Below are 26,152 nucleotides of genomic sequence, written 5' to 3'. Positions count from 1 at the left end.
ATAGACTCTTTATCGAAAAAACCCATAGCTCTCTTTATCGATATTTCTCAAGCGTTTGATAAAGTATGGCATGATGGTTTAATAAACAAACCCGATGATCCTAAAATTAAAAAATGCAGCAATTGCGGAGGTAACCACACAGCAAACTACAGAGGTTGTCCTGTCTACTCAATTGTTAAAAAATCACAAAGCCAGAAACCAAAGATTTTCCCCGCTCAGCCATTAAATAACATCAATTTGAACTACCCCCCGTTGCAACAGACATATGACAACAATGTAACATATGCAAATGTACTTAGAAACAACCAAACTCAGACGCAAGTCCGTCAACCACAAAACCAAAATATGAACCCAGAGGTAAAGGAGCAAACCCCAATTTTCAATTTTACCAGACTAGAATCCACAATATAAACTCTTGTGCAATCGGTAAATAACTTTACAAACTCAATGAGTAACATGATGCAAGAAATGCTTAAGATTATTGTAGGCTGTGCTTAACAGACCATGAACTGCCTAAGAATATGTTTTTGGAACGCTAACGGCATTCGTCAACATAAAAACGAACTCGAGTATTTTCTTAAAAGTCATGAAGTTGATATAATGTTTGTTTCGGAAACCCATTTGACGTCAAGAAGTTTATTTAAGATAAATAGATATGTTTTTTATGGCACAAATGATCCAAGAGGTAGAGCATGTGGAGGCTCTAGAATTTTAATTAAAACACGTATCAAACACCATTCAATGTGTGATATTTGTGAAGATTATCTTCAAGCTACGACAATATGTATGGATGATTGCTACAGAAACCTATTAATTTCGTCGATATACTCACCTCCAAGGTTTTCGATTACTGAAAACAAATATGAACATTTTTACGAATCACTAGGACCCCGATTCCTGGCAGCTGGCGATTATAATGCTAAGCATACTCACTGTTACCCCGAAAGGTCGCGCTTTGTTTAATACAATTTCTAAATTGAATTTGAATGTGCTGTCGAGCGGAGAACCAACATACTGGCCTACTGACCCAAGCATAATACCCGATGTCATTGATTTTGCAGTTACAAAAAATTTACCAATGGAACTAATTCAGGTTAATTCTTCATTAGAAATATCCTCGGATCACTCACCCACCTTCGTTACTCTATTGAACACCCGAAAAATAGTATTCCCGACTGGTAACTCTGAAATATCAAGCACGAAAATAAATTGGTTGAAATATAGAAAATATATTAGCACACACAGTACAGAAAATATATCGCTAAGAACGCCAGAAGATAGATAGAGATAAATATCTCTCAAAAATTTTGAACAAAACTTAAAACTTGCTGTTGAACACGCCATTCAAATAACCCAACAAATAAGATACAATAGACTCTATTCTGCAGACATTGAACAGTTATTAGATGAAAAAAGAAGAGTTCGTCGGGAGTGGCAACTCTACAGATCCCCTCAACTTAGAAAATTACGTAAACGCCTCAGTATGCTGCTTCACAAACGCAAAACTGACTCAATTAATAAATATCTGAAGAACTTAGATGCCACCCAGTACTCAAATTACTCTCTATGGCGAGCTACAAAAAAATTAAAAAGACCTGTTATGAGTAGACCTCCTCTACGTAATGGGCGAGAAACGATACTGAAAAAGGAAACCAGTTTGTTAGTCAGCTAAATAATGTATTTTCCCCAAACGAATCAAACCACATACCTACCTTTATTGAGATTTTAGAGATCAACAAGGCTATTGTTGATTTAAACACCAAAAAAGCACCTGGTATTGATACAATCAGTAACAGATGCTCCTCTAGCTACACCAAATTGCATTAAGAATAATCCTATTTATTTTTAATGCTATATTACGCCTTGATTATTATCCACCAGAATGCCGGGAACAGATCACACTAAAGTAGAATCATATAAATATACACATTAGCCTATTGTCAAATATATCAAAGCTATTTGAAAAACTCTTAATGCACAAGTTAAAGCCGATAGTAAATCATTTTGATTATATTCCAACTCATTAATTCGGATTTCGAGAAATACATAACAACATAGAACAAACTCACGGGCTGGTAGATATTATATCCAAGACATTTGAAAAAAATATTGTTCTGCGCTCTTCATCGACGTTTCGCAAGCCTTCGACAAAGTACGGCACGATGGATTATCGATTAAAATAAAACAATATTCAGCAGTAAACACACATAAGCTTCTAGAAAGTTATTTTAGTCATCGAAAGTTCGTTCTTAAAGAGGGAGACTTCATAAGTTCACCACAGCCTATTGAAGCAGACGTACCCCAAGGAAGTATACTAGGTCCCTTCCTATATTTGCTATATACTTGTGCTATGCCAATTAGCAATCGAATCCATTCTAGCCATCTGTACTTCTACAAGACCATCTACTCGACATAGAAAGGTGGTTAAAACTATGTAGAATAAAAGTAAACGAGCAAAAATGTATACATCTTACTTTCACATTGCGTAGAGAATCGTGCCCTCCAATCCTAAGAAATAATCATATAATACCTCAACAAACTGAAGTTAAATATATAGGTCTGCTTCTAAACCGACGTCTTAACTGGAAAAAGCATATGGATACGAAATTGGCTCAAATGAAGTTAAAATTACTACAAATTTATTGGCTAATTGGTAAAAACTCGAGATTGAGTTTAGATTGTAAACTTTTGCTGTACAGCTCAATAATAAAACCCATATGGTGCTAAGGAATTCAATGCAATGCTTAATGCATTAGAAATATAATGCAGTGTGCCCTTGTATGACATATATATAAAATAGGGTGTCCCTTTTTTCGATATCGTTTATTTTTTGACGCATACCTTCTGAAAACATTCGTATTGACCTAAAATAACACCAAAAAAATGTTTAGCTGGTTCTAAGAAGGGCAACCCGTGCCGACTTAGCGATTTAGTTTTGTGGTACATTTACAAGGGGGAAAATGCATTTTTTCAGTTTTTGTAAAAATTTTGCCATTAAATAATTACTTTTGCAATTTAATTTGAAAGAATCGAAATGTGTACGTAATTGTCGTTTTAATATGATATAAAACACAAAAATTGGTTAAAAAATGTTAAAGTTATTAAAAAACGCCACAAGAACAAGAAATGTAGGAACAAAATTAACATATTTTGAGAAATATTAAAATAAAAGCTTATTTTTACTTAGAATATATCCATATTTACTTGTGTATGAGTTTTTGTCTTCGTCGGATATCGTTAACCTATTCGCAGGTATAACCAAAAAAATTTAATTTTTTTAACTGCAGTTTCAAAACTCCAATTTCAAATTTTTAAAAATTTTGTTAAACAAATTTCAGAATTTTTTGATCATCACATTGGGATTTATTAAGAACATAATAGGGAATAGTTTTTCCGTACCTGCGATTTAAATTTTGCGATTTTCGAGAAAAACTAATTTTTTGTCCATATTTTAGCGAATGAGCCGAATTTTCTTACTGTTACGATTTTTAAGTAAAACCTATTCAGGATATTATAGTCTATGTAATTTTAAATGTAGTGTTGATGACGCCAATAAAACGGTTTAATGGTGAATTCCATTTTGCCAGTAAAAAAATCCCCCTTTTTAATGTCTGCCGCATTTGCCAACACTATTATTTATCTGTCAAAATGTAACGTTCGCCATTTTCAATTTATATAAAAAGGAACCATTATAGTTTTGTCGTCAACAAGTGTAGTCGTCCAACAACAAGTAATTATTTTATTTTAATGTACTTTGATGTATTTTATTAATTAATTTGTATCAATTTGTTATTTTATAGAGAATAAATTCTCCTTTCACCTTATCATTTTGTCAACCTTTTATAATGTTAGTGGAAATAAATTTTCATTACTAACTTCAAGACGACCTGAGTTTTTATTTTTTCAAGAGGCGACATGTAGTCTGAAAGGTTTACTAAAATTGGAAAACGTTAAATCTGTAATCGTGAAGGTCAAATGTCAAAATATTTATACCTGATTTTTGCTTTAATTTCGTAATTAATATTTTATTGGGGATTTTTGAATAATAAAATTGATTTTAACCCTTTAGTGCACTTTTGATCTATTAAATTTTAAAAATGACTTGAATGATTCAGGTTATTTAATTCTGAAAAACTTTAAAAATAGCACCATTCATATTGTCTGTGTTTCTCGTGATTTTAAAAGTTGAGGGCCATTTTAACCCCAAGTGCTATTAAGGGTTAATTTTAATTTTTCTGCTGTTTTTGTAAATACTAGACTTTGTGTTATATTTTTCTTAAGTTTCATCAAAATCGGCCCAAAAATATATAACATTTCGCTGTCATTCCATGAGAAATTCCAATAATTGAAAATTTTGACCTTTGACCTTCACGATATAAGGGTTAACGTTTTCCGATTTTAGTAAAACTTCCAGACTATATTTAAAATTACCTGGACTATAATATTGGACTATCATTCGCCAAAATATGGCCAAAATATTACCTTTTCTCGAAAATCGCAAAATTTAAATCGCAGGTACGGAAAAACTATAGGAGGTATTGACATAATATTTTTCACATTTTTATTCCCTATTATGTTCTCAATAAATCCCAATACGATGATCAAAAAATTTTGAAATTTGTTTAACAAAATTTTTAAAAATTTGAAATTAGAGTTTTGAAACTGCCGTTAAAAAAATTAAATTTGTTTGGTTATACCTGCGAATAGGTAAACGGTATCCTAGGAAGACAAAAACTCATACACAAGTAAATATGGATATATTCTAAGTAAAAATAAGCTTTTATTTTAATATTTCTCAAAATATGTTAATTTTGTTCCTACATTTCTTGTTCTTGTGGCCTGAGACACGTTAATAACCTGACGATCTTTTAATAGCTTTAACATTTTTTAACCAATTTTGCTCTTTTATATCTTATTAAAACAAAAATTATATACACATTTCTATTCTTTTAAATTATATTGCAAAAGTAATTATTTAATAGCAAAATTTTTACAAAAACTGAAAAAATGCATTTTTTCCCCTTGGTCAATACAAACGTTTTCAGCGGGTATGCGTCAAAAAAAAAAATGATATCGAAAAATAAGGGACACACTAATATGTATATTGGTATTGATGGTGAAGATTATATGAATAAAATATACCACTCATACATGTTCGACGTTATAAATCTAACATTTAAAAATCATGTAATTTTATTAAAAAATATAGTTGAAAACGATCAAAATGGTATGCTTGACTTGATTCTCCGATATTTTCTTGTGATGGCTTTTTTTGCTTTGAAATTTCAACAATAATTATTATTTTCGGTCCCTGCTCAGTACATGTAGGTTCCGTACTGATTCTTGTATAATTATGGTAGCTTTACATGAAATAGCTTTCTATTTTTCGACTTATTATTAAATTGGTAATTGGACACTTTTATTTAAACTAGCTAGTCTAGTCTAACTAGTCCCGATTTCATTTCACATAAAAAAGCGGGATTCATAATTCCCGGGTTTTTAGGATTTTCGAATTTAATACTTACTTGACATAAAGTTATTAAAGAACAGAAATATAAAATAAGTGAAACATAAAAATTATTCTCAAAAATACGGAAAGTAAACGAATGAAATCCAATTAATTTTTTTATTTTTTGCGAATACTTGTTGATGTTTTATCTAATGGTGTTTTCTTTTCTGACACAAAATGTTGCCTATATATTTTGTACCATTTATTAAATGTTACCCATACCCTCATAATGTGTTGCATTTTTAACGATCAGAATAGAACAAAAATCATTACCATTTATGCAATTTTCTTTCATGTAGCTTCGAAATATTATAAAACTATACTTTTGCTTACATAAAAAGTTGTGCATTTCTAACCCTTTGATAAAATTGAGGATGAAACATGTATATATTCAGGATTTTATTAGAAAATAACACTACCAAACTACATTTTTTTCAGAAAAGAACACTAAGAAATTTAAAGGTAGAATAAATGCATCATTTATGCCAGAAAAGAAAACACCATAAGATTTAATATTTTTGTTAATAAAGTGTGTGTATTTTGTATAATATCATTAGTTTACCCAAAATCTTTTGGGAAAATGTTTACTGATGATCTGTCCTAAGCAACCAGTTAAATGCGCGTTGGAACTAGCTTATTCACAAACAATAAATTTTAGCACATAAAAACTAAGGCCCTAATTTTATAAATCACGTCACCAAATTGATATTTATGTGCAAAGCAAAAACAACAATTCACAAATTTCAAAAATTTGTTTTTGTTTTATGTACACAATTTTCAAATTATGAAAGGCAAATCAACGCTTGAATTTTTGTGCGTTTGTTTGGTTCACAATTTGTACATAAAACAAAAACAAATCTTACTAAAAACACATTTTTTATTTTACTATTTTTACTAGGATAATCAGTAAAGGAGAAACATATTATATCTTGAAAATCCTGCTAGATTTTACTATTTTTGTAAAAATGCGAATTTGAAAAAACTGGTTAAAACATTAAAACTAGTAAAGAATATTGAGTAAACGAAACACACATGATATGTAGTATGTTTTTTCTGTATAAATATTAAAAAAAATTTTTGTCCCGCAGCACAGTGGGTCAGAAGCGAAATTTTTGGAAATAAATCTGGCATTTCTAAACGGCTAGTCCGCTCGGAATAAAATTTGACATGGGCGTAGCCAAGGAGAATTCGATTTCAAGTTATTAAAATGGAATCTACAAATGCTCCAAGGGCTCAAAGTTTGTTTCCAGGTGCCATTTTTTTGTTTCCACTCCGATTTTTGCTGTTTTTTTTTGGATGAAAATCTGACTTAAATCTATTTTTATTAAAAAATACTTTCTTTAAGAATAATAACAATTTCAAGTTTTTCTGTAAGGTATCTTTACGGAGAACATTCTGATATAAAAAATATGTTCTATTTTTCGAATATGTCGGCCTTACGCCCTTCGGAATTTGACCTATTTTTTATCAAAATTTCACATGTTCTAAAATCCCAAAGCTGGCATCAGAAAATGGAAAGCATCTTTGGACACCTTGATATGTTTCCTATTTATCCCCAAAGCATTTTCCAGCCCCGAAGGAAATGTGGATCCTATGGGCAAAATTGTAAAAAATACTATTTTTGGGATTTTCGATCCAATTTTTAGGAATTGCGGGATTTCCTTTGACCTTTTGACAATTTTTTTTACACTTTGTTATTTGGAATGACAAATTTAAAAAACGTTGAAATTTCATTTAGTTTTTTAATAAAGATATTACTACATATTACATATTTACTGAGTTTTTAAAACTAACTTTTGTATCAAAATTTTAATTGGAATGCAAATATTAGGACCATTTTGATCCACATTTATTCCGAACAAATTTTTTTTGTTTATTTAAGTTAATTTTTGGTCTTACAAAAAAATTTCAAGTCAATATCTCAATTCGATTCAAAAATATACCACTATAAAACTTAGTCTTTCAAAACAATTTCAGTTTTTCATATGAGAAAGGATATTAGGCATTTCCCAATGCCAGAATATAAAACGGACCACATCCAGGCCACATCTATAAATATACCTATTGTCCTCCTAGGTATAATATTAATCGAGAGCAGTTTCTCGAATATTTTAGGACTCTAGGTCCAAGATTTATAGCTGCTGGTGATTACTATGCAAAACATACATTTTGCGGCTCTCGCCTTTTTACTCCTAGAAGGAGGCAACTGTTAGAAGCAATATCGTCTAACAGACTAGATGCCATATCTAGTGGCCAACCTACTTATTGGCCTACAGACCTCAATAAGATTCCAGATCTAATTGACTTCGCTGTAATCAAGAATATAAAACGAGAATTTATTTCAGTGATCCCTTCGCTGGACCTCACGTCAGACCACTCGCCTACAGTTTTAATATTATTACAAGTTCCAAGTAAATTAGAAAACTCTTACTCTTGTTTCCCTAACAAGAAAACGAACTGGTTAAAGTATAAAATGTATGTTATCTCACACTTGCCACAGAACATCTCATTGAAAAATGAATATGATATACAATCCGCTGTCGATATATTTACAGACATTTTAACAAACGCCGTTAAAGTATCCACGCCCCCAGTCACCCTGGGGAATTACAGACATTCAAAATGTCCTAAAAACATTGAGTCTCTTATCAAAGAAAAGAGAACTCTCAGACGTCAATGGCAACAATCGCGATCTCCGAACGTAAAGTCTAAACTTAATCAGTGCCAAAGAAGACTTCACATCGCTTTAAAGATTAATAAAGAATCTAACCTGAGAAATTATCTTAAAAACTTAGACTCTACTAAGAAAACAGAATATGGTCTCTGGAAAGCTGTGTCGCCCATACGCCTTCAGAATGGATAATGGGCAAAAAATACTTCAGAAAAAATCGAAGCATTTGCCAATCACTTGGAAAATGTATTTACTCTAAATGATACAAATTCATATATTAGAGATAATGTCATAAATAATGTGGTGCCAGCCCCACTAAAATTCCGGTTCTCTACCGTGAAAACGACAATCAAAGGTCTTAAGGCTGGAAAATCACCTGGTATAGATAAAATTACTACCACGATGATAAGTAATCTAACCAACTCAGCACTGAGAATTATTTTGTTCATATTTAACTCAATACAACGTATTGGATATTTCACATCCTCATGGAAAATATCTGATATAGTTATGATACCGGGAAAAGATATCACTCAAGTGACATAATACATGACCATCAATTTGGTTTCAGAAGGAAACATAGTACTATCGAACATTTACATCGGATAACTACACTTATTCGGAAAACGATGGACTAATACACAAAATTACCAGATTACTACCTGCGAACGTACATAAACTGCTTAAAAATTACGTACAAGAAACATCTTTCCAAATCAGATCAAAGGATGTGATCTCGCCACGTCGAAAAATATCCGCTGGTGTACCACAGGGAAGTATTCTAGGGCAGTTCCTATATATTTTATATACTGCAGATATGCCTACGAGCGCACTGACTCACACATCTACATTTGCGGATGATACCGCTTTTTAAGTACGCATGAAAACCCCGCAATAGTTTCTGAACAACTCCAGTCTCACATCGGCGATTTGGAAAAATGGAAAATTAAGGTCAATGCAACAAAATGTATTCACGTTACATTTACTCTAAGACGAGAAAGTTGCCCTTCCATACAGATAAATAATAGCAAAATTCCAGAATAGAGCCATGTTAGATATCTCGGTATCCATCTTGATCGCCGTTTAACATGGTCCCAACATATTGAAACCAAGGTTACACAAATAAAATTAAAGTCAGATCAATTGTACTGGTTAATTGGCCCACGGTCTATTCTAGACTTGGAATTCAAAGTGCTTTTGTACAAAACAATTATAAAATCGATATGCCTATACGGCATTCAGCTATGGGGAACAGGCTCCTCATCTAACGTTGAAAAATTGCAAAGAAAGCAGTCAGCACTCTTAAGGACAATAACAGGTGCCCCATGGTACATTCGTAATAGTAATATCCATAGGGATCTCAATGTCCCCATAATACGTGAGGAGATTAAACTCTCCAGTCTAAAATATATTTCAAAACTAATGGATCATCTAAACCCCCTTGCCAGGGAGTTGCTGTCATTTGAGGGTCATAGACGATTGAGGCGATTGGAAACACTGGATCTGGACAGATAATAATTTAACGAGCACTCATGTTGGACATTGCAGCTTCAATAAAAAGTTTAATTTTAGTTTAGGTTAAGATTTTAATACATATTGTAAATTTCTAAAAAGAAAGATTCAATAAAGAAAAAAATATATAAAAAAAAACTTTTTCATATTTTAGAATAAAATATTAAGAAACTTTATCAAAAAAATCTGAAACTGTGCAATATTTTTGAATGACTAAGTTTTAAAAGTGGAATATTTTTGAATCTAATTGAGATATTGACTTGATATTGAAAACAATTTTCAAAAGGTCAAAGGGAATCCCGAAATTCCTAAAAATTGGAGCGAAAATCCCAAAAATCGTATTTTTTACAATTTTGCCCATAGGATCCACATTTCCTTCGGGTCTGGGAAAATACTTTGGGGATAAATAGGGGACATATCAAGGTTTCCAAAGACGCTTTCTATTTTCTGATGCCAGCTTTGGGATTTTAGAACATGTGGCCCTGTGTTGAAATTTTGATAAAAAATAAGTCAATTTCCGATCATATTTTTTATACCAAAATGTTCTCCGTAAACAGAAAAATGTTCTCCGTAAACAGAAAAACATAAAATTGGTAAATGTTCTCAAAGAAAGATTTTTGTTAATAAAAAAAGAGTTAAGTCACCTTTTCGCCCAAAAAACAACAAAAATTTACTATTTTTAAATTGAAAATCGTTTATTTTTGGATTCATAATAGATATTGCTCTGAAATCTTTTGTATATTATTGGTAATTTAGCTATCTAACTAACAACAAAAATTCGACTCTATTCGGTCCAAAAGTACGCCATATATTTTTAAAAAAGCGGACCAAGGTATGGTAAAATTTAAATTTTGAAATGCCTATAACTTGTAATTGTAAGAGATTAATAGCACTCGCAAGGCCTAACCGATCGCTTTCCAAAAATATAAAAATGATTGAAATCGGATGGGAAACAAAAAAATGGCTCGTGTTTACAAATTTTACATGTCGAAGGTACTTTGAGCCCTCATAGCGCCGCCCCTGGAGCATTTGTAGGTCGCATTTTAATAACTTAAACTCGATTTCTCCTTGGCTACGTCCGTGTCAAATTTTATTCCGATCGGACTAGCCCTTTAGAAATGCCAGAATTATTTCCAAAAAATTTAGATTCTGTCCCACTGTGCGCAGTTACTTTCCAACCGATGCTAAATATAACACTGCATTTCTGCTGATGTGTGTATCGCTCAAAAATATGGATCAATCGACTCAGAAAGTTATTAACAAAGTATAACAAGTAGTCGACTCTATGACAACAGTACCTAACTCTATACACGTGTTAGTAAAAAAGTACCTAACTCCGAACATGTGTGAATAAAAAAATTACACATGTGTTGGTAACTTTTAAATTTTCTACAGGCAACGGAGTTTTATAAATATGTTCTAAATTTTAATTTGTATGAATTTTCAATACCAAAAATTGTAACTCTGTCCTGTAGTTTAAATTCTACAATAACAAAAAATTACATGTCAGAATTTCCAAAAATATTTTTTTTCTTGATTTGTGCAAAATAAAAACTTTTTAAAAATGAGAGTGTTCTAAAAGCGTTTTAAAAAAATATAATATTATATGTGTTAAAGTAAAATGTGTAAAAAACGTTATTTTATCATAAATGAAAAGATAAAATTCCAAGACATTTCATTTGTTTACATTTCTCTGAGCTCACACGGTACCCGTATATGTGAGAGAGTAATTTGAAAAAAATGAGAGTCGGACTACTTGGTATACTTTGGTTATTAATGTCTTTCAGGCTGTCCATATGCTGGCTGGTTTTCCAAAATCCCGCTATTTTTCACCGATTTTGAAAATTGTCACGCTTTTTGTAAAAAAACTGGCAACCCTAATTTAAACACTGGTAAAAAGAAATACTTTTATTTAAAAACTACAAACAAACCGTTGAATATGAATGAATACAATTTGAATAAAAAATCGATAATCAGTATTCAAAATTGCATTAAAATATGTTTTTTTTATTAAATTATTTTAGATTGCTATACCCTGTCGTCCACGGAAAACTTTTACACTTTACGTTTTAGATGTTCCTGAAGATTTGCCAGTGGAAGACATACGACATGCATTATACAAATTTGATTCCGTAGTGGAGGTAGTCAGACTTCATAAATACCAGCAATCAACTCCTCCTACACATTTGTCGGAAAAAACAGTAGATGGTATGAATAAACTGAAACTATTTATTATTTTAATACTAGCTGACCCGACAGACGTTGTCCTGTCCTGGGTTATGTTTGATTTACATTTGATTTTAAAATATGTACAATGAATCTTATGGTCAAAGAATAAAATATACATACTCGTAGAAGCGTTACTGAGAGACAAAGAACCTAAGTCTGTTGTCAAAAACGTAAGTCTTGCAACAACAGAATACATATAAATCAATGTACATTAGAGTGGGTCAATTTGTATGGAGCCAAAAAAAATGCAACAAGCGGTTATCAAAATCGTAATCTACGATGAATTCTAAGAATGTTTGCCGAAGAAACCATGGGTCTAAAATCAAAATGGAGCTTCCCATTTTTAACGCGAAAATTTTCCTTTCGTATTTTATATTTTTGTTTAAATATGCTAACATTTTATTAAGCCTTTTAAGAAACTTGATTATGTTTGGGATTGTTCGAAAGGTAAGAATGGAAGAAAAGATGAATCTTTGCAAATGGAGGAGATTATCAATAAACTACACCCGAGGATGGTTACAAAATCTCATATTGTGGTTGTGCGAGAACCTAAAACCGATATTTTGGGTCACACTGGGGGAAATGAAAAATAAAAAAAGGTGCAAATAAACTTGTAAGTTCTAAACCAATAATCCGATTTTAATAAAATTTCCCACGACTATAGAGGAGGTGTTGTTAGGCTTATGTTTTGAATTTTGACTTTCAACACTAAGGTGGGGCGGATTACAAATTAAAAATGATGCAAAATTTGTCTTCTCTAGCCGATTTGAAATATTTGTATATATGTGAATCTACTAGAAGAGAGCTACAAAAAATATTATCATAACATTATTTTATCTTTAATAGTTTACGAGATATTCACCATTCAAAATTAAAATTTTATGTTTTTTACTAACCTTGGTCTGTATTTTTGCAAATTACGGATCCAAATCTCTCCCGATTTTTTGAAATATATAGCCTTTAATTAACAATATATTTATTAGTATTATAAGGAAAGAATTATTTCAAAATCGATACCAAGTCAAAAGTTATGTGCACTTAAATTAAAAAAAATAAAAATATTGTAAATTGTTTTTTTTTTCGCGATTTTTTTTTTCGAAAAAAAGTACTTACATTAATTTTTAGTTATACAGAAAATAAAAACAAAATAAGTAATGCGTTTATATTTTTCTCAACGATAAGATTTTGGGAAGTTCTATAGAAGAACAATAATTTCAATATTTGTATAAGTGCGTGGTCAAGAACCTTCCGAAGTAAACCTATTTTTTATCTAAATTTTAAATTTATGCTAAATTTCTCCTATCGCATAGCTGCTTTCAAAAAATTAAATCCTCTTTTGTAAGCCCCAATATGTTCTTAAATATTTTGCAAATTCAATTTATAGCCCGCATCTCGGTCCCGTCAACAGAGTCAAAAATCTAAAAAATACCATTTTTGGGATTTTTAAAAAAATCGACCCAAAAGATCGGTTTTAGGTTCTCGCACAACCACAATATGAGATTTTGTAACCATCCTCGGGTGAAGTTTATTGTTAATTTTCTCCATTTGCAAAGATTCACCTTTTTTGCCTTTCTTTCCGTTTAAAAAAGGCCAAACATAGTCAAGTTTCTTAAAAGGCTCAATAAAATGTTAGCATATTTAAACAAAAATGTACATATTTCGATTTTTTATATGAAAAAAACATTTTTTGTCAGAAATATGAGTGATCACAGATCGAGGTCGTTTTATTGATTAAACGCTTATTGGCCAAGTTTTTCGCGAATTTAGATATTTTGAGGTTTTATATAAAAAAATCGATTTTTTGTCAGAAATATGAGTGATCACAGATCGAGCCCTTTTTCTTGATTAAACGCTTATTGGCCAAGTTTTTCGCGAATTTAGATATTTTGAGGTTTTATATAAAAAAATCGATTTTTTGTCAGAAATATGAGTGATCACAGATCGAGCCCTTTTTCTTGATTAAACGCTTATTGGCCAAGTTATTAGCGAATTTAGATATTTTGAGGTTTTATATAAAAAAAATCGATTTTTTGTCAGAAATATGAGTGATCTCAGATCGAGCTCCTTTTCTTGATTAAACGCTTATTGGCCAAGTTTTTCACGAATTCAGATATTTTGAGGTTTTATATAAAAAATCGATTTTTTGTCAGAAATATGAGTGATCACAGATCGAGCCCTTTTTCTTGATTAAACGCTTATTGGCCAAGTTATTAGCGAATTTAGATATTTTGAGGTTTTAAACGCTTATTGGCCAAGTTATTAGCGAATTTAGATATTTTGAGGTTTTATATAAAAAAAATCGATTTTTTGTCAGAAATATGAGTGATCTCAGATCGAGCTCCTTTTCTTGATTAAACGCTTATTGGCCAAGTTTTTCACGAATTCAGATATTTTGAGGTTTTATATAAAAAATCGATTTTTTGTCAGAAATATGAGTGATCACAGATCGAGCCCTTTTTCTTGATTAAACGCTTATTGGCCAAGTTATTAGCGAATTTAGATATTTTGAGGTTTTATATAAACGCTCGATTTTTTGTGAGGTCAGAGCCCTTTTTCTTGATTAAACGCTTATTGGCCAAGTTATTAGCGAATTTAGATATTTTGAGTTTTTATATAAAAAAAATCGATTTTTTGTCAGAAATATGAGTGATCACAGATCGAGCCCTTTTTCTTGATTAAACGCTTATTAGCCAAGTTTTTCGCGAATTTAGATATTTTGAGGTTTTATATAAAAAAATCGATTTTTTGTCAGAAATATGAGTGATCACAGATCGAGCCCTTTTTCTTGATTAAACGCTTATTGGCCAAGTTATTAGCGAATTTAGATATTTTGAGGTTTTATATAAAAAAAAATCGATTTTTTGTCAGAAATATGAGTGATCTCAGATCGAGCTCCTTTTCTTGATTAAACGCTTATTGGCCAAGTTTTTCACGAATTCAGATATTTTGAGGTTTTATATAAAAAATCGATTTTTTGTCAGAAATATGAGTACTTTTCTTGATTAAACGCTTATTGGCCAAGTTTTTCGCGAATTTAGATATTTTGAGGTTTTATATAAAAAGATCGATTTTTGGCCAGAAATATGAGTGATCACAGATCCAGCACTTTTTCTTGATTAAACGCTTATTGGCCAAGTTATTAGCGAATTTAGAATGTAGACAACACTGAAATGCATACTTTTAATTAGATTTTTAAAGTTTAGAGAATTCCCTTATATAAAAAAGTGTTTGCATCCTCTAAATTAATTTTTTTGTATGACAACGAATGAGTAATTTTATTTGCTATGTAATTTTATTTCAATGGATATTTTCTATTGGGCGCAAAAAACTTTTGTGGACTATTGCGAACATTTAAAAAAAAATTGCCAAATCGGTCCATAATTCACTGTCGATCAATATTTTAATTGCATTTGTAATACAGTTTTTAGCTTCATTCTTTTAATTTTTCTGTTATACATATTTTTTTTATTATTTTTTATAAAATAAAATTTAATTCATTTCCAAAACAAAAATTACATCATATAGTTTAAAAAGTGTAAATAAGTAAAAAAGTAGTTTTCTTTTGCTACTTTGCTAGAAAAAGTACTCCACACTGTGAATACCGCTGTTATTTCATATAAATAATGTAATATGTTAGTCATAGAACTATTTTTTTTTAAAAATTGAGTTTTCAAAAAGCATTCATTAAGTCATTTGACGATTTCTTATTTTAGTGGCAAAGTTTCCAGACACCGAGAAAACTCGTTCGCTTTATCAGTTGGTGACTTTATCGTTAATAAAGCATTATAAAGACTATCTAAATTTTTTCTCCGATAGCTACTTGCTTCAAATAAAGCTAATTCCCGCTTAAAACGACTTTCAGCATTAGATTTTAAATGTTAAGGATTTTCTTTTTCATTATTGATTGAATAATCAAATTCGTTTTTAAAATTTTGCTCTATTTGTATTTTGGAAACATCATCATCATCGCTTTGAACTGATGAGGGAACATTGCGGTCAAATAGGCGTATGTGTGAACAATGTATTTTTGTATTATAATTTAGCTTATTATGTTGTGAAGTTATTAGGGAATTTACATAAGTCTGCTGTTATATTGTTTATTAACTTTACATTTTATTGCAAGAACCATATTTTGAGAAATCGTAGAATTTTTAGATAACAGCTGTTCATAAAGAGTGTTCATCATAACAAAATGTCGGCTTAATGCTTCTACTGCAGTGATGTTCAAAAATAAAAATGAAGATATTTGGTGAGAGAGCTACCCAGCAAACATAATGTCAAACACTTAAAATAACAACAAAATGAAGAAAGTTTAAATTTAGAATTTTTGTCAAATAAAACCAATTTATTAAATGAATATAATTTAAATTTTAAGGAAATGAAAGAATATACATTATACGGCCGAAATACTCTCAAATTTTTTATTTATTTTTAACTTTGTTTTTTTTGTGTTCAATTGTAATTAAAACGCGTGTGTTTGCTATGCTTCATCCAAAAACCAACCAACAACAATGCTTATTGAATTTCTGAAAAAATGAGACATTTATTACGCTCTTTAAAAGAGCGTAACAAATGTGTTTACATTTTTTAAACAATTGTTGTATGGGATGAACATCACTGTTCTACTGTATCCTTAATGGGGTTTAAAACCTCCACTAATATTTGGAACAAGCCATTCATCAAACAGAGATTAGAGTTGTGTAGCTCATGAATGACCTAGTTCAATTGAACTATTCACTCAACTGAGCGAAGTGAATCATTCATCACACTGACCGTTTTCAGCTCAGCATTTAGCGTTTTCAACTGAGCGGTTTTGTTTTATGCTCATGTTTCTTTCAGTACTCATGAAAGAGCTGCACAAGCACATTCATTTGTCATCTTCAATGTTTCACATGTTTCACTTTACTCGTCAATTCTGTAACATTCTTTCGCTCACTGACATTGAAAAGTGAGTGAGTATTGTGTCCTACGATCATTCGAACGTAGGTTTGTTATGTATGTATATGATCGTATGCTGCCGCGTATATATTTTTGCTTTGATATGATACAACGTTTGTATGAACTGTTTCAAGAATTGTTAGAGTTATTCAAATTGTTTTTGTTTTCATGAAGGAATTTTTATATGTGTACTATTGAATGAGTGTGAATTTATTTATGGTAGGTGATGTAGAATGAAATAAAGAAAGAGTATTGCTACAGTTTGTAAGTATTATTTCATAAAATAATAATGAAAAAGGGAAATACATAATTGTTATTTTTAAAAAAAATAATTGTAATTGAAAGTATGTAATTAGTAAAAAAATACTATTTCAAAAATAGATTAGTGGGATTATATCTACCAAAAAACATAATAAAAAAAATACAAAGTATGTACTGATATTCTTAATTAAATTAGCAATATTATTTCAATCACTTATTTTTAGAAAACATATATCTTATGCACTTTTTTACTGCCATGATCGACCTATCGTGGGTTTTTCGCTGTTTTTTGTTATTTTTTATTTCGTAAAACAATAAAATCTTATTCCTTAAATTCAGAAATTCTATTTATATATTGTTAGATCATAAAATAATTAAGTTAATGTTGAACATATTTTTATACAAATTGTATCACAAAACTATTTATCTTATATATATTATAGGTAAAAAAGATATATTTTGCCAGTTGATAAATAACATTATGTAAATGGGAAAACCCCCAAAAAATTGCAACAATATTCATTTTGGTTTAGGTATTGTTACATTTTTATTTTGGATCACAATTATCAGATCATCAAAATATTTTTCTTTTTTCAAATTCCAGTTAATATCTTGAGTTTTTTGGTAATTTTATTACGTGTTATACATTTTCCAATTATAATTAGTAATAATTTAGTCCTTATAGTTAGTGAATGTTCTGCTTAACAAATATTGTCTAAACATTTGGTTAGCATCGGAAATTAGAAATAATAAAAAATTAACTCTTTTTTCCGCAAAAATATTGTGACGACCAAAGTCTACAGGCATCGTTTTGTTGTCAACAGTCCTTATTTTTAATATTTGTTATTTGTGATTTTATTCTATATTATATTTTGATATTGTTTCTTATATTTTTTTATTATGACGTACCGTTGATTTAGTGCTAGACTGAAATGTTGAGCTTTGTTTTATTATTAGTTTAAGTCCTTGTATTCTACTATTTCATATTTTTCTTTTATATTATTGTATGGTTTGAATATAACGTATATTTTGTGAATAGTAACGCCACCTATTGCTAACTGGACAAGTGTGATTTACATCAAAACCATCTAGTGGTGCCCTGTGCAAAACAGATGTTTGTAACAACACATGGTTGTAAGCAATGGTGGTGACGTATACAAAACACATGCTTGTAACAAGTTGTGAGTACAACACATGTATAAATGTGTGTATATTATATGCATGCATGATCATGATTATATGTAAAACACATGTGCGTATATGGTTGTACACACAACACAAAAGGTATAAAAGACGAGCTTTTAGTCGACAGCGGACAGTTGGTTCGTAGCGGCCAGTAAGGTAAGATCTACTAAAGACAGTGGCTTCACATCTTTAGTATATTTTAAATTACTGGTTACTAAGTACTAGTGTGGGGGAATTGGGAGTATTGGCAGCAGGCTACACTGCTGATACTGACAATTCTTGGCGATTCCCGGAGATTGTGGTCAGTGCGCGTGGTTTCCGCGTGCTGCTCCTCAGTCGCGAGACTAGACGAGGAACGAGTGCTGTTGAGAGGTCGGTGGTTTCCCGCTCTTTCAGGAGCACTGGTTGTGAGTCTACTACACAATTACGTGGCGTATTTTCGAACCTATTTAAATAGTATCTGTAGTTAGTGTAGAGTATAAATAAAAAGTTTGTAACGCTTTCTAAAGACACTGAGCTAATAAACCCAACTCTAATAGAGATGTTATATTTAAATGTATTAAAGTATTTAAGGACTCCAAACCCTAATCCCAACAGACCATTTCATAAGCAAAATCTAACTAAATTGTAGAATAAGCTTATCATAAGAGATTTCCTACAACTTTTTATACACATATGTACTTATTATAAGCTTGCTATACGCTTAGTTTGTATAACAATTTATTAAATATGATTGCAAATGACTTACGCTCGTAATAGTTTTGTAAGTGTTCTTGAGAATGATGTGCACCAATTTCGTATTATTTGTTGAAGTGAAGTGTTTTATTTGACGCGTGTAATTATTAAAATAATAAAACATAATAAATAAATTTCAGAAAAATTAAATTCTTATGAAAAACGTGTACAAAAATTATTTGATTAAAAATATATTACGAAAGCTTATTATATACTACAGACAAGTAATATTATCGCAAGTATCAGTTTTCATTATTAACCCTCCGCTAGTCGCAATGTTTCAAATTGATATAAATAAAAGAAAGGCGCGTTTGAAAATATCTCATCACTTTTTATTTCATCATTGTTCATTCAATTCTAGTTCAGTTTGGACGTGTTTATTTTTACTCCGAGTTAACTCGTTATTTTAATGTATCTATCGGAAAATAAATATAAAGATCACCTGTTTATTATTTACGCGAAAGGACGCTTTTTTTTAATAATATTATTAAATAAAAAAATCAAAACAACAACTAAAAGACAAATAAGTAAAAAAAATTTCTTTATATTTTTTTCTTTTTTTGAACCTTTTTTGTGCATTGACTATTAAATAAAGATCAAGAGTGTTAACGAAAGTAATTACAAATACTCTTAAATGAGTCTCTTCAACGAAAACAGTGAGCGAAGGTTAAGTGTAAACGGCAGAAATGCATACGTTACAGTTAATGTAGACGAAAAAAAATATAAACAAAACAAACAGAAGAATAGATGACAACTTGTTTTTAACCACCAAACCACCAAACCTGTTAACCGCGCTCGTTCTTGTTCCCCCGCATTGACAACAACTAATGATTGTCAAACAAAAGAAAATTCAACTCAATCAGAAAATAAAAATATTTTATCTATGCCTGAAAGTATGCTAGCTATATCAGCTTCAGATACGAAATCCACCACACTAACTACAAATAAAATTAACCCATTAAGCGGCGCTGTACCCAAGATTAGTCAACCATTAAATAATGAAAATAAATCCCAAATACAGGTTGGAATGGACCGGTATATTACAGCATTAAAACGGGCACGAAGTCCCAAGTCCTCGAAAGCGGCACCCTTGGCCAAATTATATAAGGATAGTGAACCTCATAGACTAAACAATGAAAATCGTTTTTCTATTCTGGAATGTGAAACTAATGAACCAGTAAATAAAATCCATTCTACAAAACCACCCCCCATTTACTTGAGAGAAAATAATTCGAATCCACTGGTTCAGAGCCTGATCTCATTAATAGGAGAGAACTCTTTTTACGTAATCCCAATCAAGAAAGGCACGATTCATGAAACTAAAATACAGGTCAATAGTGAAAACGATTATAGAAAGGTTGTAACATATTTTGAAACTCAAAAGAAAAGTTTTTACACTTATCAGCTGAAAGGAAGCAAGGGTCTACAAGTTGTAATAAAGGGTATTGACTGTAATGTTGAACCACTCGAAATAAAGCAAAGCTTAGAAGATAAAGGCTATAAGACAAAAAATGTGATAAATATTAGAAATCGCGAAAAAATACCCCAACCACTCTTCCGTGTTGAACTTGAACCCGGTGACATAAACCTGAAAAAAAATGAAACACATCCCATATATAACTTGAAGTACTTATTGCATCGTAAAATTACGGTAGAAGAACCACACAAACGATTTGGCCCCGTTCAATGTATGAATTGCCAAGAATATGGACACACCAAGGCATATTGCAAATTGCCACCAGTATGTGTCATTTGCGGGGAGTTGCATAACACATCCCAATGTAACAAATCTAAAGATGATCCTAAAATAAAAAAATGCAGCAATTGCGGAGGTAACCACACAGCAAACTACAGGGGTTGTCCTGTCTACTCAATTGTTAAAAAATCACAAAGCCAGAAACCAAAGATTTTCCCCGCTCAGCCATTAAATAACATCAATTTGAACTACCCCCCGTTGCAACAGACATATGACAACAACGTAACATATGCAAATGTACTTAGAAACGACCAAACTCAGCCGCAAGTCCGTCAACTCCAAAACGAAAATATGAACCCAGAGGTAAGAGAGCAAACGCCAATTTTCAATTTTACCCGACTAGAATCTACAATAGAAACTCTTGTGCAATCGGTAAATAACTTTACAAACTCAATGAGTAACATGATGCAAGAAATGCTTAAGATGCAATCAATGTTATTGCAGGCTGTGCTTAACAGACCATGAACTGCCTAAGAATATGTTTTTGGAATGCAACGGCATACGCCAACACAAAAACGAACTCGAATATTTTTTAAGAAACCAACAAATTGATGTAATGCTGGTTTCTGAAACTCATTTGACGTCCAGAAGTTCCTTTCGAATAAATGGATATGTAATATATGACACCAAAGATCCCAGAGGTAGAGCATGCGGAGGCTCGGCAATTTTAATAAAAGCTCGAATAAAACACTACTTAATGTGTGATTTTTGCGAAGATTATCTTCAAGCTACTACAATCTGTCTTGAAGATTTTCATCGAAACTTAGTGATTTCATCGATATACTCACCCCCAAGATTCTCAATTACAGAAAGTCAATATAATAGATTTTTTAAATCATTAGGCCCCCGTTTCCTGGCTGCTGGCGATTATAATGCTAAGCACACATTCTGGGGATCACGACTGATTACCCCTAAAGGTCGTGTTTTGTTCGACTCAATTTCTAAAATGGGTTTGCATGTGCTTTCGAGCGGCCAACCTACTTACTGGCCTACTGACCCACGAAAAATACCGGATGTTATTGATTTTAGCGTGATGAAAAATATCCCTAGAGAAATGATTCAAATTGAATCCTCGCTGGAACTATCTTCAGATCACTCACCCACTATTATTACTTTATTGAGCCCCCTAGAAATTGCATCCCCGACTGGAAATTTAGCGATGGCAGGCACAAGAATAAATTGGCTCAAATATAAAAAATACCTCAGTACACATTGCTCGGAAAACATACCGCTAAGAACACCAGAAAACATCGATCACTCTCTTATCAATTTCGATATAAATCTCAGAATGGCTGCTCAACATGCTACCCAAACCCCCCGACAATTCAGATATAATAGAATTAATTCTGCAGATGTCGAACGGCTCTTAAATGAAAAAAGAAGATTTCGAAGAGAGTGGCAATTGCACAGATCCCCCCAACTAAAATCGAAGCTTAAATATTGTATAAAAAGTCTTAAAAAGCTCTTGGAATTTCGAAAAATGGAATCATTGAATAAATATTTAGAAAGCCTGGACGCAACCCCGCAATCGGATTACTCATTATGGCGAGCAACAAAAAATCTTAAAAGACCCGTTATATGTAAGTCCCCCTTGCGAAATTCAAGTGGTGGTTGGGCAAGAAATGATACTGAAAAAGGGAATCTGTTTGTTAATCATTTAAAAAAAGTATTTACACCGAACACATCAAACGAAGCAATTGAGTTGCCACCTGTTGCACCCTATTTTGGAGCAGCCGTACCCCTACGTTTTGAGATTCGAGAGATCGAAAATGCTATTGCTGATTTAAATCCCAAGAAAGCGCCTGGTATGGATAAGATCAGCGACAAGATGCTTATGGAGCTACCCCGGATAGCAATAAAAATAATTCTTTTTATTTTTAATGCTATATTACGACTTGAATATTATCCTCCAGAATGGAAGGTTTCACTGGTTACCATGATACCCAAGCCGGGAAAAGATCACACAAAAGTAGAATCATACAGACCCATCAGCCTATTGTCTAATATATCAAAGCTATTTGAGAAGATACTTATGAATAAGTTGTACCCGATGTTAACTGAAAACAATTGTATTCCGAATCATCAATTTGGATTTAGAAGAAAACACAGTACTATCGAACAAACCCATAGACTTGTAAATATGGTGAGAAAAGCGTTTGAAGAAAAGAAATACTGTTCTGCACTCTTCATCGACATCTCTCAAGCGTTTGATAAGGTATGGCATGCTGGATTAATATACAAATTGAGTCAAAATTTACCGGCAAACACACATAAGCTGTTGGAAAGCTATTTAACTGGTCGAACATTTAAGGTTAAAGAGGGAAACTTTTTAAGTACTGCACAACCCATTGAAGCTGGAGTCCCCCAAGGCAGTATCCTGGGACCTTTTTTATATTTGATGTATTCGTCTGATATGCCAACTAACAATCGCACTCATACATCAACATTTGCTGATGATACTGCTATTCTAAGCATTCATGAAAACCCTCAAGAAGCGTCTTGTTACTTACAAAACCACATATTTGAATTAGAAAAATGGTTAAAACAATGGAAAATTAAAGTCAACGAGCAAAAATGTACACACATTACATTTACATTGCGTAGAGAATCATGCCACCCTATTCATAGCAATAACCAAACAATAATTCAACAATCGGAAGTGAAATACCTCGGAATACATCTCGATCGTCGCCTTACATGGAAAAGTCATATAGATGCAAAGTTGACTCAAATGAAATTGAAGTCAATTCAAATTAATTGGCTTATTGGCAGAAACTCCACGCTTAGTTTAGATTGTAAACTTCTACTTTATAACATGATCATAAAACCGATATGGTGTTATGGCATACAGTTATGGGGCACGGCCTCAGCGTCAAATGTAGAAAAGATCCAAAGACGCCAAAACAAGTTTCTAAGAATGATCAAAGTATCAAAAACGCGAATATACACAAAGATCTAAACGTGCCCATTGTAAAAACTGAAATCTCGAAAAACGTACATAAATATTTAAAAAAACTTGAAGTTCACCCAAACCCGCTGGCCCGCAACATATTAGATAACCGTGGCCACACTCGATTAAGAAGGAGGGACACAGCAGACCTAATCTAGAAGGAAGAATGCCAATTTAACCAAAACAACCATGAACACAAAATTTTTTCGTCCGGCACTGGCTGGACTAATTAAATAATAATATTAGATATAAGATTTGAACCACTTATTGTTAGTTCATTATATAATAAATAAATGATGAAAAAAAAAAAAAAAAAAAAAAAAAAACTTTTTATTTCGAAAACATAAAAACAATATTAAATTCAAAGTATCTAAAGGAATAATACAAATAAAATTGCAATATAAATATATTTTTATCAAAAAATAGCTTAAAATTTACAAAAAAAAAAAATTGTCCTGTATCAACTGGATCAGTTGCGAGTAACGAAGGGTTAAATAACACTTTTCTAAGCTTAAGGCTTATGTTGGTAAGCTTGTTACAAGTGATTTCTAAATAGTTTTGGTTTGTTGGGATGGGTTTTTGTATGAATGTATGATATTTTCCATGTACTTATACAAAAACTGCATATACCCCTTTCACACTAGGAAATTTTGTTGCACAAGTCTCTTGTGTTTGTTGATGCCAGAGGTAATGTCGGATTAAGGAGAAGAAAATTTTGCATGATGTTTTGTTGTTGAGCAAGAAACTTGCGCAACTAAATTGCCTAGTGTGAAAGGGGTCTATGCAGTTTTTGTATAAGTACATGGAAAATATCATCGAAAGACCCTATCTCCTCAAAATATTAGGAGTAAGATACTTTAGAGTGTTAACGTGTATAACCTTGTTCCATATAGGCCACAGTACCTGCGGAACCACCGGGGAAAAGTATTTTCTACCAGGAAACAATACGATTTCCATAAAAAAAAATTGTGGTTATAAAGTCCCATAATCATAGTCTTTTTAAAAAGACTATGATTATGAAATAAAAAGTGAAGAGATTATTTTCAAAAGCGGCTTTTTCTTTATTGATACATTGCGACAAGTCTCAATTTAAAATTATTGCGACTAACGGAAAATGTTTTTATACATTACACAACAAAATATAGACAGCTGAGAACAGCTGACGTAGAAAATTAAAAAAAAACCAAAAGAAGTAAACAATAAAAGTAACCGGGAAATCTAAAGAAAAAAACAGTTTGTGGTAGAGTGCTATATTCGGCTGTGCCGAATATTATATACCCTTCACTAAATTATATTCCAAATATTTTTAGATAAACAAAATTTATTTTTTTTCATTTCGAATTGTTTTTTTAAATTTTAATTTTTGTTTTTTCAATTTTTTTTTAATATTTTGCGAAAAAAAAACTTTTGGTAAAAAAAAAATCGTGTTAAAAAATATTTTTCCGATTTTGACCCATTGCACAGTGTTCTCCGTAAGGATATCTTTCAGAAAAATATAAAACTGTTATATGTTCTTAAAGAAAGTTTTTTTTAAAAAAAGCAACTAGTTTTTTAATATTTAAATTGAAAATCGTTTATTTTTGGATCCATAATTGATATTGCTCTGATATCTTTTGAATGTTATTCGTAATTTAGTTGTCTAACTAATGAACAAAATTCTAGTCCATTCGGTGCAAAAGTACGACCCATATTTTTAAAAAAGCGGACCAAGGTATGGCAAAATTTTAAAATTTAAATTTTGAAATGCCTATAACTCGAAAAGTATAAGAGATAAATAGCACACGCAAGAATATTTTTTTCAAGAGCCGAGTGCTTTCAAAAAATATAAAAATCTTTGAAATCGGAAAGGAAACAAAAAAATTGCACGTGTTTAAAAATGTTACATATCGAAGGTTCCTTACTTTGAGCCCCCATAGCGTCGCCTCTGGATCGTTTGTATGGCCCATTTTAATATCTTAAACTCGAATACTCCTTGGCTACACCCGCGTCAAATTTTATCGATCGGACTAGCCGTTTAGAAATGCCAGATTTATTTCCAAAAAATTTTGATTCTGCCCCACTGTGCATTGTAGGTCCAACTTACTATGGTTTTATATACGTCATTGCAAAGGTTTTTGAAATATCTATCATTAGATATCCATATTTTCTATATTAATGACTTAGTAATCAAGATATAGGTTGTCCTGGTTTTTTCCTCATATCTCAGCCATTTGTGGACCGATTTTGCTGATTTTAAATAGCAAATTTCTCGAAAGCATATCTGACAGAATTATTGAAGATTTGGATACCGAAGATATCTGGGGTCTTCAGAAAATTGATTTCCACAGACAGACATACGGACATGGCTTAATCGACTCCGCTATCTATAAGGATCCAGAATATATATACTTTATAGTTTCGGAAATG

General features: G+C 31.5%; 1 protein-coding gene across 1 annotated transcript in view; it reads left to right on the top strand.

Moving 5' to 3' along the window:
* The window catches only part of LOC135958833 (uncharacterized), a 201,593-nt gene that overhangs the window by 121,651 nt on the left and 53,790 nt on the right, over positions 1-26,152 (top strand). The window contains exon 3 of the mRNA XM_065509746.1: positions 11,717-11,900. Coding sequence (XP_065365818.1) covers positions 11,717-11,900 — 184 coding nt within the window. The remainder of the gene's footprint in view (positions 1-11,716; positions 11,901-26,152) is intronic.

Source organism: Calliphora vicina, chromosome 4, assembly GCF_958450345.1.
Source record: "Calliphora vicina chromosome 4, idCalVici1.1, whole genome shotgun sequence".
NCBI lineage: Eukaryota > Metazoa > Arthropoda > Insecta > Diptera > Calliphoridae > Calliphora > Calliphora vicina.
Note: the sequence above shows the minus strand (reverse complement) of the source record. Positions and strands in the feature narration are given on the sequence as shown.